This window comes from Triticum urartu, chromosome 5A (genome assembly GCF_056163025.1).
Source record: "Triticum urartu cultivar PI428250 chromosome 5A, HENAU_Tu73, whole genome shotgun sequence".
Taxonomy (NCBI): Eukaryota; Viridiplantae; Streptophyta; class Magnoliopsida; order Poales; family Poaceae; genus Triticum; species Triticum urartu.
In genome coordinates this window covers 267,533,869-267,553,530 of record NC_141877.1, presented here as the reverse complement: position 1 = coordinate 267,553,530, position 19,662 = coordinate 267,533,869, and the positions used below count along the sequence as shown (strand labels likewise).

General features: G+C 53.2%; 1 protein-coding gene and 2 pseudogenes across 1 annotated transcript; 1 reads left to right on the top strand and 2 right to left on the bottom strand.

The window, feature by feature from the left end:
• Positions 1 to 349: 349 nt before the first annotated feature.
• LOC147971010 (uncharacterized) lies at positions 350 to 805 on the bottom strand. The gene has a single exon (XM_087523780.1). The coding sequence runs from the start codon at positions 803 to 805 to the stop codon at positions 350 to 352; it is 456 nt and encodes a 151-aa protein (XP_087379906.1).
• A 5,141-nt stretch (positions 806 to 5,946) lies between these two features.
• On the bottom strand, positions 5,947 to 8,390 carry LOC147971009 (uncharacterized; annotated as a pseudogene).
• Positions 8,391 to 8,935: 545 nt separating this feature from the next.
• LOC125508353 (protein BYPASS1-LIKE pseudogene) lies at positions 8,936 to 10,606 on the top strand (annotated as a pseudogene).
• Positions 10,607 to 19,662: the final 9,056 nt, after the last annotated feature.

Below are 19,662 nucleotides of genomic sequence, written 5' to 3'. Positions count from 1 at the left end.
GAGTTGCGGGGCCGACCCCCGTGACCCTTCCGCTTGCGACCACCAAAGGGGGCGGGCGCGGGTGGAGGGGTCGGAGCAGGAGGTCGAGGCGCGGGCGGGGTTGGAGGCATGCCGTGGCCGGCGACGAGGCCGACGTGGAGCGCGGTGTGGGTCGCCTGCCGAGCAGAGTGGCGAAGGCGCTTCTCCTCCATGCAAAGATATGCAACGGCCTTGGCATACGTCCGCATGACGAGGGAGAGGTTAGCGGCGGACTGGCCGAGGTCGGGGTGGAGGCCCTGAAGGAGGTTGGTGAGGAGGACGGAGTCGTTGATGGTCATGCCGACGCCGCGCAACTCGTCGGCGAGAACTTTCAGCGCGTGCAGTACTCATCGATCGAGAGATCGTTTTGCTGAAGAGTGAAGAACTCCCCTCGGAGGAAAACACGGCGTTGGAGTTGATTATCGAGGAAGAGGTCGCACAAGCATGTCCACACGGCGTACGTCGATGGGTCACGAGAGTTCACCATGTCGAAGAGACCCCGTGAGATGGTGAGGAAGAGCCACTTGACGATGCAAGCGTCCATGGCAAGCCACTCGTCGTCGTCCTTCATGTAACGGAAGTCGACGCTCCCGTCAACATGCTCGATGAGACGGTAGGAGCGGAACAAGAGCGCGAAGTAGGTGCGCCATGCGTTGTAGGATGGCGAGTCGAGGTCGAGGACGACGGGCACGTGATCTTTGATGTGGAGCTCGTTGAGGTAGTCGGAGGTGAACATGGCGCCAGCGAAGGAACCGGCGTCGGATGGATCGGCCTTGGAGCGGGACATGGTGGCGGTGAGAGGGAGGGGGTAGCGGCGGTGTTACGGTTTACGTGGTGGTGGGGGAGAAGATGGCGACCAAGGGTAGGGGAGGGGCGGCGGTGGCTACGGGAGGGAGCAGCAGCGGCGGTGTAGGGTTTGGGGGAGGCGGCGACGCTAGGGTTTGGGAGGGGTGGCAACGGCGGCTACAGGGAGGAGCGGAAGCGAGGAAGATCGCGATGAAAACTGATACCATGTAGAAAAGATATGGGATGCAACTTAATTGTATTTCTCGGAGCTGCTCACAATATATACACAAGATGTCTTGCGTGACAAGCCAACTAATCCTACCATATCTCTAGAAGTCAACTATACAAGGCTAGAGACCATATCACGTTCAATAAGATCGATTCAATGGCCACGACCGTGGCTCCCGAACACCAGTCTTTAGGGGCGCGTGCACAAAAATTTCCCGGCTGTCATCGACAAGCTCAGCCGGCTCCGGCATGGGAACGGCGACAGCGGCACATCGGCAGCTTGTTCTGGCGGCGGCAATGGTCGTTCTATTGTTTATAGACTTCGATGTAATTTTTAGTATATTTGCGGTGCTTTGTCCTTCGGATGAATCTTATAATAGATCTGATATTTTGGAGAAAAAGAAGAGAGAGATGGGTGGGAGGAAACAAGGGAGGCGAAACGAAGGTGCCAACTCTAAATCCATCATCATAAAGCAGACTCCCCTTTTAACTGTGAACATTACTAGTAGTAGTACCAGAATGCGAATCATCCGCCAGCTCGATCTGCTTCTAAAAAAAGGCTTGGCGTCACCGGTACGCGGGGCCCGGCAAGCAAGCGACAGCTCCAACCGACATAACTGTCCCACCCGTCGTGGACGGGGATTCGCTGGTCAACTCAACGCGCGGACCAACGACCGGACATGCTCGCCGTGACCTGTGCTGGTGGACATGGCCGGGGTGCTTGCTGGCCTGTGCCCTGTGGAAAGGTGAGAACATTCCCGTGCAGTGCAGCGAGGGGCAGCCCGGAGCGGACCGGGTCGGCAATGAGCCCCACGTGGCAGAGCTTGCGTTCTCCCCGGCGCGTCCCGCTGCCCCATGTCCATCGGGGCCCCGTGCTCGCGCTCATTGCTTGTGCGTTGCTCGTTGGGAATGCTAACAAATTGTTTTTTTCGAGAATACGCCAATGGCGTATCTTATCTTTATAGAAGATAGAAAGAATTTACAAGAGAGGCACGAGCTAGATGTTATGATCTAAGCTCGGCCAACACCCATTACATCCAAACTACACTACTCTCTAGAGCTACTTTCTCATAAAATGTGTTAAACCTTCAACTCCTACACCGGCTTGTCTCCATTGCTTTACTGCTCTGAATATCTCGTCAACCAATTCTCTTGGGGTTCGCTGTTGCTGTAGCCTATTGAACACACGCGCGTTCCGTTGCTTCCACAACTCCCATCCGACCACGATGACGAACGTGTCGTAGCCTCTCTTAAGACCCTTAGGCATCCCCGTCCTAGTCTCGATCCACCAATCGAGGAAGGTATCATCCACCACCGGAGCCCGCGTATTTAGGGCTAGGTCTTGAAAGCAGGTGTGCCACACCTGTCGAGCATAGCCACATTGTACCAAGATGTGTTCGGAGTTGTCTTCATCTTGCAAGCATGTGTAGCATGCAGACGGGCGGTCTTGTAATCCATGCTTTGCCCTTCGGTCAGAGGTCCAAATACGGTGCTGCACAGCCAGCCAGATGAAGATTTTACACTTCAATAGTGCCCAACTTTTCCAGATGCAGGAGGCATACGGAGCCCTTTCATCACCGAGGCAGAGTCTTTGATAGGTTGACTTGGCAGAGTATAATCCAGAAGGGTCAGCAGGCCAAGAAAAACAGTCTGGATTGCTCGGATCCCTTTGCACTGTGTTAATGGCCAGATTCAGGTGCACCAGCTGCAAATGGCCAACAAAATTCAGCTCCCCATTAATATCATGTAGCCATCGGCCATTCTCCAACCCTTCACTGATCGTACGTTTGTTCCTTGTACGAGTGTCAACCAAAGCGTGGATCATGGGTGCAATATCAGTCACCGCAAAGCCATGAATCCACCGGTCCCACCAGAAGAGAACCTTAGTGCCCTCGCCCACCTCAATCTTAACCATGCTGTCAAAAACAGCTCGGGCATCCTCATCCTCAATCATGCGCAGGCCCTGCCAAGGTCTCTCCGGATCCATGCGTTTCAACCATTCCCATCGAACCCTAAGTGCGAGCCCCTACAACTTAAGGTTCTTGATGCCGAGCCCTCCGAAGCACGTCGGCTTGCAGACCGCATTCCAAGCCACCATGCAATTGCCACCCGAGACCTGATCCTTCCCCGCCCAGAAGAATGCTCTCATCCATTTGTCAAGCTCCTCGAACACCCATGCTGGTGCGTCAGTGATCATGAAATGGTGGATAGGTTTCGCCGCGACCACCGACTTGACCAACACAAGGCGCCCGGATATTTGTAGCAAACTTCGTTGCCAACCAGGAGCACACTTCTTCGCTCTATCCAACATGGGTTGCCAATCCGTCTTCTTTAGCTGGTGTATGGCGAGTTGCAATCCAAGGTATTTGCAGGGAAACTTCCCCAACTCGCACTGCAGTAGGATAGAAACCCTGATCCTATCTTCCTCTTCACCGTGGATGAGAATAGCAGATGACTTTCCATAGTTAACCCTCAGCCCAGACGCACCTCCAAAAGCTTTAAGCGCCATGGTCACGAACCTGAGATCGACCTCGTTTGGCCTGACAAACAGAGCCACGTCGTCTGGTAAATCGACACACTTTGATGAGGCCTGATACCTGTAAATGGCTTCATAACACCTTCCTCTGCGCCCTTTACCATGATGCAGGAGAGCGCATCCATCGCAATGATGAACAAAAGAGGGGACACTGGGTCGCCTTGTCTCAGACCTTGGGCGAGCAAAAAGCTCCTGCCAGGAACGCCATTGACGAGCACTTTAGTAGAGGCCGTGCGCAGAAGGATGGCGATCCATGCTAACCATCTCTGACCAAAACCTTTGCGCCTCATAACTTCAAACAGGAAGGGCCAAGATATAAAGCCAAACGCCCTCGATATGTCTAATTTCAGGAACACCCCAGCTTCTTTACGTGCATGGATCTTTCTGGCCACTTGCCTCACAAGGAGGAAGTTGTCATGCAGGTGCCCGCCACATATAAACGCTGACTGATTGGCCGTGACAATTTCCTTCATTCTTCTCCTCGCACGGTTAGCCAGCATCTTGGCGAAAAGCTTAGCAGCGCTGTGGGTAAGGCTGATAGGACGAAAATCCCCAACCAGCTCCGCATCGGATTTCTTAGGGATGAGCATACTATGTGCTTTGTTGACCTTCCAAAACCCCTCCCATCCTGCACATACAACTTCATCATCATCGCCATAACATCGTTCTTTATGATCGGCCATGCCCTCTGATAAAAAGCAGCAATGAAACCATCCGGCCCAGGGGCCCGATCTGGTGGCAGTTCCTTGATGGTGTTCCAAACTTCTTCCTCCGTGAAAATGTTCTCAAGCTCGCCAAGATCGTGAGTCTCCATACCCAGGAAATTGAGGTCTAGATTTGCCTCCCTGGTCGTTGCATGACCCAGCAACTGCTCGTAAGCCTCGGTGAAGATTTCACCCTTCCTCTCTTGCTCAGTAATGAGCTCCTCGTTGTGCCTAATGTGAGGGATGAAATTTTTTGATCTCCGCCCATTTGCCACGGCCTGAAAGAGCTTAGTGTTCGCGTCACCTTCCCGGATCCATCGTAGCCGTGAGCGTTGACGCTCGATGGTACGTTGCAAAGAGGACAGCCCCAAGAGTGCCAGTTTGATAGTCTTGCGAAGCCAAAGCTCGGCGGGAGTGAGAGCACGCATCTCCATGGCGCGGTTGAACTTGAGAATGACATAGTTGGCAATAGCGATCTGTGTCTTGATGTTACCAGTCTTCCTCTGTCCCCAGGCTTGTAGTGCGACAGCCGTATTTCTCAAGAGCGCATCCATCCTCTTGAAAGGATCCACTATGTTCTCGTCACATACCCATGCATCTCGAACAGCTTGATCAAACCCCTCTAGTTTGGTCCAGTACATCTCGAAACGGAATCTTCTCTTGTGGCAGAAAGGAGCTAAAGTAGACAGGTGGAGCGGGGCATGGTCCGAAATGTTAGTGGACAGAGCTTGGAGGAGGACATCCGGATGAGAAAGCTCCCAGTCCACAGTCACCAACACACGATCGATCTTTGTCATCACCTGTTGATCCCTTTCATTTGTCCACGTGAATCTCCGGCCGTGCATGTAAACCTCCTTAAGTTCATTATTGTCCACAAACTCCTTAAATCTCCTCATGATTCGTCTGTTGATATTATTGTTGCTCTTGTCCTCCGCCCGAAGAATCATATTGAAGTCTCCCAAAACCATCAACGGCCCAGGGCAGGCCGCGTGCAAAGCATGAAGATCGCATAGAAATTGAGTTTTGGGGTGCTCTCCTTGCGACCCGTACACCGCCGTGACCCACCAAGTCGATCCTCCCTTGTCATGAACGAGACCTGTGATAGAGTTGGTATCGCGCACGATGTTATGCACGGATAGCATCGTGTTATCCCAAGCAAGTAGGATGCCCCCACGAGTCTCCTCAGCCGGCACATAGTCAAACCCATCGAACGATGGGCCAATGCATTGCATAACGGTGAAAGGATCGAATACATCTAGTTTCGTCTCTTGGAGACACACAAGGCTAACCTTGGCCGCCACTACAAACTCCCTAACGGCATGCTTCTTGGCAGGGTTGTTAAGGCCCCTCACGTTCCAACACAACACATGTGGGTTAGGATCCATGGATATAGTGATGAGGACCGCCCACTACCGAACCCAACCATCAAGCTGGGGTTGCCACCACCATGTTGCAGGCCCTCAATTCGCAAGCCGGAGGGACCTCCTTCCCAAACAGGGCGGTGATCACTTTGATATGCTGCTCGCGGAGAGGGGTGTCGAAGATGTCCGCAAGCTCAGCAATTGAGTCCCCATTTCCTTCTAAATCTTCCGGGACCAGATCTGGTGCCCGCATGAGCACGTTCTCCGCCTGTGTAGCCTTCGCGGGAATCGACGACATCGCGCGCTTGGCGCCTCATGTAGTACGCCGTGGCGTGAATGGTTCTGCTTCCGGTCTCAGCGATGATTGCACTTCCTGAAGGAGAGGGGGTGCCAACTTGCGGACAAGGGCATTGCAGAACCACTTTAGTTTTCCGAAAGCAGCGACCTCCTGTGGCTTCATGCCACCATTGCATGCCAACTCCACGTTTTGCATGTCGCTGTTTACGTGAGGAATTAGCTGGGCGGCCTCGAACTCCTGCATGGACGCCACTTGTCCAGGGGCCCCCTTGTCCCCGCCTGTTTGGGCATCCGTGCCAATCATTGGCACCAACTCACCCAGCGAATTAGCCTGGGCACTGATCCCCACAGATCCTCTACTTCCCGCCTGGTCTCCGATGGGCCCGTGTGGGGCTGGCTCCAGCGTACACCCAATGGGATCCTGTGTGGAGGGCGAGATCCCAGCCTGCATGTGGCCCTCCATGCCTCCCAATACTGCTGCATCTTTGTCTCCCCTGTCGCGTGCCTCCGACCTGGGATCCAGTCCCTCACCAACCACCAAGGTGGGGGCCACTACAATCGCCACCTTCTCCGTCGTGGGGCCATCCAGCTGTGGCGACACACTGACCCGCCAGTCTCGCCCTTGGTCATGTCTAGCCGGGCTGCCAGAAGTCGTATCTCCTCGGGTTCAACATCTTTATCCATCAGGGTCGCATCAAATCGCGCGTGGGAGTCCATCAGAACTGCTTGCTGCATGATTGGTGCCGGAATCGTCGCCCCTTCTCCAAAGAACCGTTCTGGAACCACCTGTCCCACCACCTGCCTCCTCGAAGCGCACGCGCCAGTGGGATTCGAAATTCGAATTGTCCCCGTGGCATCCTCATCCACCTGTCCGGGCCCAGAAGCGATCCGGTCAAAAGTAGACTGACGCACCGTCAGCCTATCGTGGGCGCGGACCCCGGCCCCACCACGGCATCTCTCTCTAGCCTGGACCATGGGGGGAATCTTCCACTCCGATGATGGTGCTCCGCCGTGGGCCACGCTGCCGGCATAGCTCCGGCCACCTCCCGTCCCTCCGGCATTGTCGCCCCTCGAGTCGCGGACCCCAAACTGCCAGCCAAAGTTCTGCGTGTTAGCGCCTCCTCCCATATCCATCTCTGAGTCCGGCAGGCCGCTTTGGCCACTGTCCGACGAGCCGCCCAAGAACCACGGTTCCTCCCCCTCCGGGAACGAAATCACAGAGTCCAGATGTATGAGCACTTTGTATTACAGAGTCTTGGGCTGGAAAAGCGCCCTCTGCTCCTCCGGCTCCGGCACCGGCACCGCGAGCCAGCGGCGGGTGGGGATTTGCTCCGGGTCCGCCGTCCAGGGCAGCAACTTGAACGCAGCAAGATCTGAGCTAGCAGAGGTCTCCGGCGCAATGGAATCGATGATACATGCACCGCCCAACAAACTCTCAATCACCTCAAGCTCCCATGCGTGCACCGGGATCCCCTCGATGACCAACCTCACCTTGAAGCGCATGGTCGCGAACACCGCCTGCGACTGCCTGATCCACTGCCGGAACGACAACCTGTGCCCATCAAGCTCCAGCACCGGCCGCCTGCTCAACAGATTCCTGTCCTCCTGTCTAGCAAAGACCACCAGGAAATCCTCCGGCCAGAACTTGTGCACCGAAAATCTGTCCTCAGGGATGCCCATCCTATCTTTCAGAGCACGCCTCACCAGCTCCGGCGAGATCTCCGACCTGTCCCCACCAATGTACACCACCATGGCTTTGTGAAGCCGGTGCTCAATGTCATCCATGGCGCGGGGCCTCCTTACAACGCACAACTCTGACGGCTCCATTTTCGGATCAACCGCCACCTCCAAGCGCGGCACGGCGAGCCGCGGCCACACCGGGTCCGCCGCAGGATCAGCCAAGGGCGGCGGTGGTGCGGCCCTGGCAGAAGCAGCGTGCCTAGCCGACCCAGACCCCACCTCGTCCCACGGCGCAGAACGGCGAGCCACCTTAGCCGCCGCATCCCGATGGAGCTCCTCCATCGGCGACGGGCTGCGCGGCCGCTTGCACTGCGAGGCGACATGGCCGGGGAGCCCGCAGCGGAAGCACACCACCTCATTGGTGCAGTCCTTCAGAAAGTGCCCTTTTGCAAGACACCGAAAGCACTTGTCCCGCATCTCCGGCGAGACCTCCTTCCTCACCGGCGAGGGGCGGCGCGGAGCCCCAGCTGGCAGATCCGCACCCACCCTCCTCTTCCATAGGGTCTTCTTCGAAGCAGGGGCCGCCTGCCACGGGGACACACGCCGACAGGTCTCCGGCACGGCACCCTCCAGCAGAGGCGCGGCCGGTGGCACGCCGGGCGCCAACGGGCCAGCCACGTCCTCGGCGGATCTCTCGGAAGCCGAGGAGATCCCCAGACCAGAGACGACGGGCCTCTCCCGAGGGAACACGGAGTTGACGGAGCGGGGGCTCTCCGCCATGGCCAGGAAGCAGAGAGCGGGGGCGGAGAACAAAGGAGGAGGTGGCCGGCGCTGCCGGAGCGGCAAGCGACGGGTTAGGTGGATGCCGGCGTCGGAGTGATGCACGGCGGAGGGAGGGCTCTCACGCACTCTCGCTCTCGCTCTCTCCCTTCTCTAGTAACTCAAGCACATACGGAAAGATTTTGCTTTACTACATTCATAGAGCTCCGCTGGTGTCCACCACGCATGAGTTGAGTACGGTATGGAGAGTAATGAGATTGTCATCCGTTGCTTAACTGCTTTTTACAAAGCAAGGAAATCCAATAGCCATGCTAAAAACATGCGATTATTACCATAAAAAGCAATATCAACACCGGTAAGGACTTTCTGGTGGTAAAACAACCCAAAAGGAGGCGTAGAAAACATCCCAGGCACAAAAGAATTCCCCGGCCTATAAATAAGTGGAAGCATTTCATGATTAGCGCACCCCTGCCATCCCAGCCTCCCAAAAACAAGCTCATTATTAAACACTGCTAATTTAATTTAACAATCCATTTAAAGTAATGAACGCCTTCATATAAAACTCCATCCTCCCTTCCCACTCGCATTGCCACATTCCCCGTTCCCATTCCCATTCCATTCCCTCCCCGTCGTCGCCGCGACAGATGCGCCGGGCCCCGCGCCCGCTAGCCCGCTAAGCCCGGACACGCGCGCGAGATCCGCCCGGCCCTCGGCCGGCGACCTCGCCGGAGGCCATGCCGGTGACGGACTACCAGGGGGCGTCGTCCTCCCCGTCGCCCTTCTCCTTCGGCTCGCTCCTCTCGCTCCGCCGTGACCACACGGCCATGGCGTCGGGCGAGGAGGCCGACCTCGAGGTCTTCCAGCGCCACCTGGCCGCCAACCTCGGGGACCTGCTGCCCGCGGAGGCGGCCGAGGGAGTGCCCGCGCAGGAGGAGATCCTCTCCGTCGCCTGGATCCGCCGCCTCCTCGAGGCCTTCATCCTCTGCCAGGAGGAGTTCCGGGTCGTGCTGGCGCAGGCGCGCCGCCGCGGGGCGCTGCCGGCCGCGGCCGAGCGCCTCGTCGCCGAGTTCCACGAGAGGGCCGTCAAGGCGCTCGACGTCTGCAACGCGGCCCGCGACGGCGTCGACCAGGTGCGCCGCCTCGAGCGCCTCGCCGACATCGCCGCCTCCGTGCTCCTCGCGCCCGGGGAGATCCACGAGGGCCAGCTCCGCCGCGCCCGCAAGGCCGTCTCCGAGCTCTCCGTCCTGCTCGTCGACGACACCACCGCCGCCGCCAGCGGGGGCGTCGCCTCCTTCCTCGCCTCCCACCGCAACCGCTCCTTCGGCCGCGCTCGCGCGTCCCCGTCGCGCGGCTCGGCCACCGGCTCCTCCGCCGCCTCATCGGCGTCCCATTTCCGCTCCCTCTCCTGGAGCGTGTCCCGCGCGTGGTCGGCGTCGCGGCAGCTGCAGGCCATCGGGGCCGGGCTGACCGCGCCGCGCGCCCACGAGGGGGGCCTCGTGGCGCCGGTCTATGCCATGGGCTGCATACTCCACTTCACGGCGTGGGCGCTCGTCGCCGCCGTCCCATGCCCGGACCGCTCCAGCGCGCTCCTGGCGCACCACCTGCCCGTGGCGCCAGCGCGCGCCGCATTCCCCTGGGCGCCGCCTCTCCTCACCCTGCAAGAACGCCTGGCCGAGGAGGGGAAGCGCAAGGAGAGGCGCTCTTCCTGCGGCCTGCTCAAGGAAATCCACGTGCTTGATAAAGCCACACAGAAGCTCGCTGACGCCATTGACGCGGCCCCCATCCCGCTCTTCGGGGACAGGGAGGCCGACCTGCGGGAGGCCGCGGCGGAGCTCTCCGCCGTGTGCGCGGCCATGAGGGAAGGGCTGGAGCCGCTGGAGAAGCAGGTGCGGGAGGTGTTCCACCGCATCGTGCGCAGCCGCGTGGAGGGCCTCGATTCCTCCATGCACAATGCTGATTGATTCATCCCATCTCGCCATTGATCGGGCAATTTGGTGGGTGTAGGTAGCTTTCTTCTTCTTGGTTTGCTTGTTTGTGTTCCAAATCGTATTTTTAAGTGCAAATACGTACGTACGTGCCTTCGTCTTCATCTTCATGTAAAGGAAGGGGATTAGAAAGGGGCCACCATGATGTTAAAGATGGCTGCTTGGTTCTCCCATGTTAATTTTTGTTTTCTACCATGCCTTTTGGTATATATGTTGCCAAATTTTTGGTCAGTTGTGTGCGTCAACGGCTAATTTGTCGCTGAGTTTATGTTCCAGAGCTCACTATGGTCACTTTGATCTCTCTCATGGTTACAAAAAATGCCTTGTTCTGTAATTACACATGCACACTCGGGGGTGTGAGATTGTCTGTCTTTTTTTTTAAATGTTGACAGTTGATCTGTCAAATTTATTGATCAGAAGAATTCGAGTACAATAAACACGCCCAAGCGGACAACACCAAAAGAAGAAAACAAAGGAGAAGAAAGAAGACTACTGATGCCAACTCAGCCTGGGTCAAAAGGTATGCCAGCACCAGCCATGTTCCACATCTTGATTTCATCCATGACCTTGCGCTTGAATGCAGCTTTAGTCATTGCCTCCTGCTGGAATAGCCGTCGGTTTCTCTCACGCCAAATCTCCCACGCCGTCAGATGAACGAGAAAGATCAAGCCCTTTCTTCTCGCCGGCGGCGTCAGTGCGTTGCGCTCGAACATCCAGTCCTTGAAGGCGGAGGTGGCGCTCCATGTGACCGTGTTCAGTGACGGCAAATTGGCCATCGACGCAATGCCGTCCCAGATGGATCTAGACCACGGACAATCCATGAGGAGGTGGAGGGGGGTTTCCAGGTTGCGCACACACAAAGGGCAAAAGTAGCAGTTCTCCCAACCCCGACGCAGGAGAGCGTCAGCCGTGAGAATTTTACCAAGAAAGACAGTCCATATGAAGAATCTGCATTTCCCCGGCGCCCATGCAGACCAAATTAGCTGATGGCCATTAAGGGGGATCGATCCCTCAAACTGAATCAAGTAGGCTGAACGGGCAGTATATTTGCCGTCAGACGCGAACCTCCAATGGATGGTGTCCGGTTGATCCTGCCGAAGCTCCACGTCATCCAGCAAGCCTGCCAACGCTGCAAGCTCATGAAGCATGTCTGCCGTGAGACCCGTTGCAAGGTCCAGGAGCCACCGCTCGTTTGCCAAAGCCTCACAAACCGTCCTATTCTTCCTTGTGGAGGCAGCAAAAAGGGATGGTGCAATAACTTTGGGGCACTGCCCTTTCAACCATCTATCCTGCCAAAATCTGGCCCGTGCACCATCACCAAGTGAGATTTCCGTTGCCATTGCAAAAAGCTCTTCCTCCTTCGAATTGCATGGCAGCGGCCCACGCACCCATGGCCTAGTTGGGTCTTGCCAAGCTAACCACATCCAGCGGAGACGGAGCGCCACGCCGAACTTAGCGAAATCCATCACCTAAGCCTCCCAAAACTTTGGGGCGGCACAGCAAATTCCATGCAACTCGACAATGACCACTGTTGCAAACATTCTCCCCATTCCATAACCACGCGCGACAGAGTTGGATTTGCCGCTTGATGACCCACTTGGGTAGGCTGTGCACCGTCATTAGGTAAACGGCAAGAGAGGCCAGATTTGCTTTGAGGAGTGTGAGCCGCCCACTCTTAGCCATCATGCCGCCCCTCCAAAGAGCCATTCTGTTCCCAAACTTGAGGACCAACGGCTCAAGGTCCACCATAGTCAGGCAACGGAGCGAAAGAGGCATGCCAAGATAGGTCGTCGGAAATTGCTTAATGGGAATCCCAAGCGGCACCAAGATTCGTTGGAGATCCAGAGCAGCACAGCAAATGGGCAGAGCCAAACTTTTTGCGGTATTTGTATGCAGGCCTGAGACCGAAGCGAAGCAATCGAGCAGTAACTTGATCATACGGGCGTCATTCTCAGAAGGCTTCATAAATAGAGCGACATCATCGGCATAAAATGAGCAGCGCATGAGTCGCCGTCTTCCTGGTAGCTTCGACAAGAGCCCCTCTTCGGTGGCAGGATTCATCATCCGCTGCAACGGGTCCATGGCCAAGATGAATAGGAAAGGGGAGATGGGTTCGCCTTGCCTTAGGCCTCTACGGTGGATCACATCCTCAGACAGATGGCCGTTGATGAGGACACGAGAAGAGGAGGTGCGTAAGAGCATAGCAATCCAACTTCTCCACCGCGCACCGAACCCTCTAGCTTGCAGCATATCTAAGATGTACTCCTAGGAGACAGAATCAAAAGCCTTCGCAATATCAAGCTTGAGAAGAACGGCTGGCTTCTTAGACTTATGCAGAAATCTGATTGTGTTCTGAATGTAGATGTAATTCTCTTGTATGCTGCGATTCTTAATGAATGCGCTCTGGCAGGGATCAACAAGCTCCGGCAGTTTCGGCGCAAGACGACGAGCAAGAAGCTTTGTAAAAAGCTTTATAATGCTGTGAGCCAATGAAATTGGCCGAAAGTCAGAGAGGTTATTCGCTCCATGCTTTTTCAGAATAAGCACAGTGAGAGCCTTGTTGACTTGGGCTAAGCCCCTACTATCCATTCTGTGCAGTTGGTTTAGAGCTGCGAGAACATCAAGCTTAACAATGTCCCAACAGTGCTTGTAGAAGCCCCCAGAGAATCCATCCGGGCCTGGTGCCTTTTCTGACGGCATGTCGTCTAAGGCCAGCTTAATCTCATCAAGCGTGAATTCCCCTTCAATATCCGACAGGTCGACCTGACTCAGGCCCAGCTCCTCCCGGTCCAGGCCAGAGGAGATGTTTTGCGTGGCACCAAAATGCACATGAAGTGCTGACGGGCCAGCTCGGACATAGCCACGCAATCTGTAACAACGCCGTTTGGCCCATGCAGAATGTGAATTGTGTTTCTATTGCGTCTGGCGTTCGCTTTGCGCTGGAAAAAGTGAGTATTAGCATCTCCTGCCCTTAGCCATAACACTCTGCTTCTTTGACGGAGCTTTACTTTGAGCAGCACTGCAAGCCCGAGGGAGCGAGACTTGAGCTCGGCTCGAAGACTGCTCTCCTCAGCAGATAGCTGCCTGTGATCCTGAGCCATGTCAAGCTGCAAGTTAATCTCATTAACAATATGCATCTGCTTTTGGATATCCCCAACAATTGACTTGCTCCAAGTCCGAAGAGCTTTGCTAAGTCGCCATAGTTTAACATTGAGCGCAGCGATAGGGCATCTCCCCCCAGCCGACTGAGCCCAGGACTGAGCCACTAGATCCTTGAACCCATTTACAAAAAGCCAGTAGGACTCAAACCTAAACCTCCTATTGGTTTTCAGCACTGCGTGTCGTTGCGAAGGAGCAGCGGGCAATGATCGGAAATGGAGGAAGCTTGAGGTAGCAGCTTGGCGGCCGGGAACAAAAGCTCCCAATCTACGTTGGCAAACGCACGGTCGAGCCTACAAGAGTCGGAGTCTGCTGCTCGTTGCTCCAAGTGTATTTCCTACCAATCAAAGGCAGCTCCAAAGTTCCTGCTGATCAACCTTATAACTGAAACATTATAACTGACTCCACTTATCTGTCTCCGTTCCTGCTGGTACTGAAACATTTTTACTGCGTTCCAAAGTTCCCAACAGGACTTATCATGACGCTGCCATTGTAAGTGGACGTGGTGAATATGCATGTTGAGCTGTTCTAGACCTGGTAAGGTAGTATTGTAAAGTACTCCATATGATTTGGCCTGGTAATGTAGGAGTATTGTAAGGGGAAGTCGTGCACATACATGTTCAGCTGTTCTAGGCCTGGTAATGTAGGAGTATTGTAAATTATAGTACTCCATATGATTCGGAGATATTATATATTTCGTCCCATGTTCCGCAACAAATACGTATATTCCTCCCTACTGAATGTTGCTATGCTGCTGAAAAGGGTGAAAGTCGATCGGAGGAGGTGAATACCTGTGGATTGAGCATAGGAAATGCATGTTCGAGACATGATACCATTCGTTCGTTTTTCTTCTTTTGCGGCCAAGTATAACCTTTGGAAGTGTCCAATCAATTACTCCCTACTAGGAGTAATTTTTTAACTTAGTTTTCTTTTACTGGGTTTGGTCTGTTATGCCATTAATTTAATGCTGGTGGCTGATGACATGAAACAAAAGAAGCGCGTTGCATCTTTCTTTTCTCTTACTACTACTACCTACTAGCTTTGCAAAATAGAGATTGGATGAGATGCAGGAGCAGCATGGAGGAATGATGTGGGACAAGTTCCTGTCCTGTAAGCTTGCGGCCATTGCATCATCTACCCTAAATCCTACTCCTATTAGCAGTAATCAGCAGAGCAGCACAAGCTGGCCCTGTGATCACAAGTGGCAGCATGGTATTGTTGGTCACAGGTAGCCTCCTGTGCTCCTGCATTGAGGCCTCATTCAGTTCGGAGGAAACCAAAAGGTAGGAAATAGGAGTAGTATAGAAATTTGATAGAAATTTTCTTGCCTCATTCCTACGCACAAAATGAATTTTGACTGGATGTGTAGATTCCTCCAAAAATAGAGGAAATAAATAGTATTCCTATGAAATTCCTGTACGTATTTTCTACAAACCAAATGCATTTATAGAAAATTTTCCTATGAAATGCTCATTCCTACGTTTTTCCTATAGAAATCCTCCAAACCAAATAAGGCCTGAGCTGTAAACGGAACTGATTGGGTTGGGGCTGGGCCATGCTTAAACCGTGTGATGGCGCGAGCCTTGTCCATCTGCTGTCGTGGTACTGTTATTACGCTGCTCCAATCACATCATCAGATCTGAGAGCATCTCCAGCCGCGCCTCCAACAGGCCCTCCCCAGGCGTATTTGCCGCGCCGGCGTCGAAAAAACGGCCCAGTCGCGCCCTCAGGACGCCGAAAAACGCCGGCTCGGCCCTTTTTTCCGCCCGGCGGTCACAGGCCGAACCCGGCGCACTGGGGGCAGTTGGGGGCTCCGGCGCAAGGGAAAAGCGCGGCTGGCCCACGCCGTCAGGGGAAAAGTCAAGGTTTTCTTCCCCGAATCGACTCCCACCCCCCGCGCCCTCGGCCGCCAGTAGCTTTATCCCGGCGCCGCCCGCCGCCTTTCACCACTAGATAGCCATTCCACGTCGGAAAAATAGCAGAACTTCGCCGCGGCAGCCCCTCCAACAGCAGTTGGGCGTTTCCGGCCGCCGTTTCTGGCCGCGGAGGGGCAGTTTAGCGGCGGGGACACGCCCACCGGGCGCAAGATGTTCGGCGATTTGCCTGCCTCGGCGATGGACTCGGATGACGAGGAAGCGCTCGCCGCGCTGCTGGAGGAGGAAGCCGAGGCCGACGTCCAGGAAGAAGAGCATCTCATGGTGCTCGCCGTCCTCGCCCAGCTGCTGGCGAGCAATGAAAAGCCGCGACAAGGTGGCTCGGCGCCGGGGCGGGTGAAAGCAAAGAACCGGCATCGTCTCGAAGGCTACTGCATGCTCTACTCCGACTACTTCGCCGATGCTCCACTTCACAGGTGCATCATCAACTGCAGCAAGATCTGATAGAGCATCTATGGAGGCTCAAGGGCGACGCCGGGCGCGTGATGAAATATGAGTTTTTATTTGTTGAACTATATAATTTGTATTGAACTATTTGTTGTTATATTTATTTTGTTGAAGTATTTGATATTTCTGTGATGAAATATGTGATAAAAAAATTTATATGCATAATTAAACGCCGAACAACGGCGAACCACGTTGAATATGGGTCTATTGTCGTTCATATGGGTCCTTTATTCGTCGAAATAGAGCTGAAAAGTGGGCCAATTTCGACGCCTGAGGACGACGACTGAGCGCGAAACCGTCACAGCGCCGATTGCATCGCCAACTCGCTCTAGGGAGCGATTTTTATGCGTCTTGATGGGCCGAACGGCCGGAGATGCTCTGATTGTAGCGGTCGTATGAGATGGAAAGACCAAGTCAGAGGGCGCCGGCACCACGGAGATGGATGGACCCGTCGTCCGTCCTGCCGGTGGTCGGGCACGAGGACCCGGTCTTCCTGACCTTGGCAGCTTGGCCTAACTGAACTGACGTGACCCACCCCAGCCAGCAGGGAAGGAATGATGCAATGCTGCGACCTGGGTTGGGTTTGGAGTCAACAGTAAAATGCACCTACTACTCACTCGGATTCAGGCAGACAGCGCTTCGCTCCTATGCCACCACGAGGGAAGCCTAAGGGCAATTGGGAAAATATCTGGTCCATCGGAGCTTGTGATGCTACTGGTGTATCGAACTCATATTGTACTTTTAAAATATTCAAAAAATTCTGAAAAAAATTAAACACACTCACACAACATTAATGTAGGTTGTCACAAAATTTCAAGTCAAAATTCGAAACATAACTAGAAAAACAAAAATGACAAATTCTACACTGAATAGTACATAACATAACTTGGGATTTAGATTTGGCCCATTATCACAGTGATGTCAAATTAGTCATTTTTGTATCACAAAAAATATTTCAAATTTTTATACGAAATTTTGTGACACCATACATTGATCTTGTGTTAATATGCTAGAATTTTTTTTCAGATTTTTAAAAATATTTTATGGCATCCGATGCACCAATAACACTACAAGTGCGGGTGCACCGGATACATTCCCAAGGGCAACTCCATCCCAAATGATCCGGCCGTGTTCGTTTGGAAGTAAATGAACATAATAGATAGTCCAATGCGTGGGAGCAAACAAAGCAATATTCGTTTTCGGTCCGTTTTTGATCTTTTTCGCGTTTGCGGCATTGCGGCCAAACAGACTGAAAGTGCAACTATCTCTGTATGGTTTTAGTAATTCCTAACAATATATAGCTTCTTGAACTAATGCTATTTCAAGATTATCATTTCAGAAAGTTTAATGATTGGCATGGCATGGATCAGGAATGTGGACCCCTCAAAATGCGAAGGACTCTACATTTTTATTTTAGTGATCCAAGTCACATTGAGTCCATAGGAAAAGTCAATACTATTAAAAGGGGATGAGGTGTTGCTTAATGGCTTGCTTGCTCAAAATGCTTAGTGATATGTTTCAAAAGCCCTCAACCACTTTCTCATGTCCACATATGTCCCAAACCAAAAGTCAATCTCGCCCTCACCGATTTGATCTATCTGGCGCCACCGAGTTCACTTGACATAGCCACTGCCAGAAACCCTAGTCACTTTGGTCTCACCGATAGGGATCTCGGTCTCATCGAGATGGGATTACAAACTCTCTGTTTCCCTTTGTAACGTTTCGGTCCAACCGAGATGAGCGATCGGTCCCACCGAGTTCGCAATGCAAACTCTCTGTTTCCCTTTCGTAACGTTTCAGTCTCACCGAAATGAGCGATTCGGTCCCACCGAGTTTGTTGTTTGCCTATTACAGAAATCGGTCCTACCGAGTTTATGTGATCGGTCTCACCGAGATTACATTATGCCCTAACCCTAATGAAATCGGTCTCACCGAGTTGACATGTCGGTCCCATCGAAAATCCTAACGTTCACATTTTAAACTAAATCGGTCTGACCGAGTTTCATGATTCGGTCCCACCGAGTTTGGTAAATTTTGTGTAACGGTTAGATTTTGTGTGGAGGCTATTTATACCCCTCCACCCACTCTTTATTCGTAAAGACAGCCATCAGAACGTGCCTACACTTCTACCATTTATTTTCTGAGAGAGAACCACCTACTCATGTGTTGAGACCAAGATATTCCATTCCAACCACAAGAATCTTGATCTCTAGCCTTCCCCAAGTTGCTTTCCACTCAAATCATCTTTCCACCAAATCTAAATCTTTGAGAGAGAGTTGAGTGTTGGGAGACTATCATTTGAAGCACAAATTATTTGAAGCACAAGAGCAAGGAGTTCATCATCAACACACCATCCATTACCTTTTGAAGAGTGGTGCCTCCTAGATTGGTTAGGTGTCACTTGGGAGCCTCCGACAAGAACCAAGGAGTTTGTACGGGCAAGGAGATCACCTACTTCGTGAAGATCTACCCTAGTGAGGCAAGTTCTTCATGGGCGATGGCCATGGTGGGATAGACAAGGTTGCTTCTTCGTGGACCCTGTTGGAAATATGCCCTAGAGGCAATAATAAAATGATTATTATATTTCCTTGTTCATGATAATTGTCTATTATTCATGCTATAATTGTATTATCTGGAAATCGTAATACATGTGTGAATACATAGACCACAATGTGTCCCTAGCGAGCCTTTAGTTGACTAGCTCATTGATCAACAGATAGTCATGGTTTCCTGGCTATGGACATGGGGATGTCATTGATAACGGGATCACATCATTAGGAGAATGATGTGATGGACAAGACCCAATCCTAAGCCTAGCTCAAAGATCGTGTAGTTCTTTTGCTGTAGCTTTTCTGAATGTCAAGTATCATTTCCTTAGACCATGATATTGTGCAACTCCCGGATACCGTAGGAGTGCTTTGGGTGTACCAAACGTCACAACGTAACTGGGTGACTATAAAGGTACATTACAGGTGTTTCCGAAAGTGTCTGTTGGGTTGGCACGAATCGAGACTGGGATTTGTCACTCCGTATGACGGAGAGGTATCTCTGGGCCCACTCGGTAATGCATCATCATAATGAGCTCAATGTGATCAAGTGGTTGATCATGGGATCATGCATTACGGTACGAGTAAAGTGACTTGCTGGTAACGAGACTGAACAAGGTATTGGGATACCGACGATCGAGTCTCGGGCAAGTAACGTACCGATTGACAAAGGGAATTGTATACGGGGTTGCTTGAATCCTCGACATCGTGGTTCATCCGATGAGATCATCGAGGAGCATGTGGGAGCCAACATGGGTATCCAGATCCCGCTGTTGGTTATTGGCCGGAGAGCCGTCTCATCATGTCTACGTGTCTCCCGAACCCATAGGGTCTACACACTTAAGGTTCGGTGACGCTAGGGTTGTAGAGATATGAGTATGCAGTAATCCAAAAGTTGTTCGGAGTCCCGGATGAGATCCTGGACGTCACGAGGAGTTTCGGAATGGTCTGGAGGTGAAGAATTATATATAGGAAATGTAGTTTCGGCCATCAGGAAAGATTCAGGGTCACCGGTATTGTACAGGGACCACCGGATGGGTCCCGGGGGTCCACCGGGTGGGGCCACCCATCCCGGAGGGCCCCATGGGCTGAAGTGGAGAGGGGAACCAGCCCATAGTGGGCTGGTGCGCCCCCTGATGAAGCTATGTACCTAGGGTAGGGGCACGGACCTGTCCAAAGAGCCCTACCCAAGGACATCCTT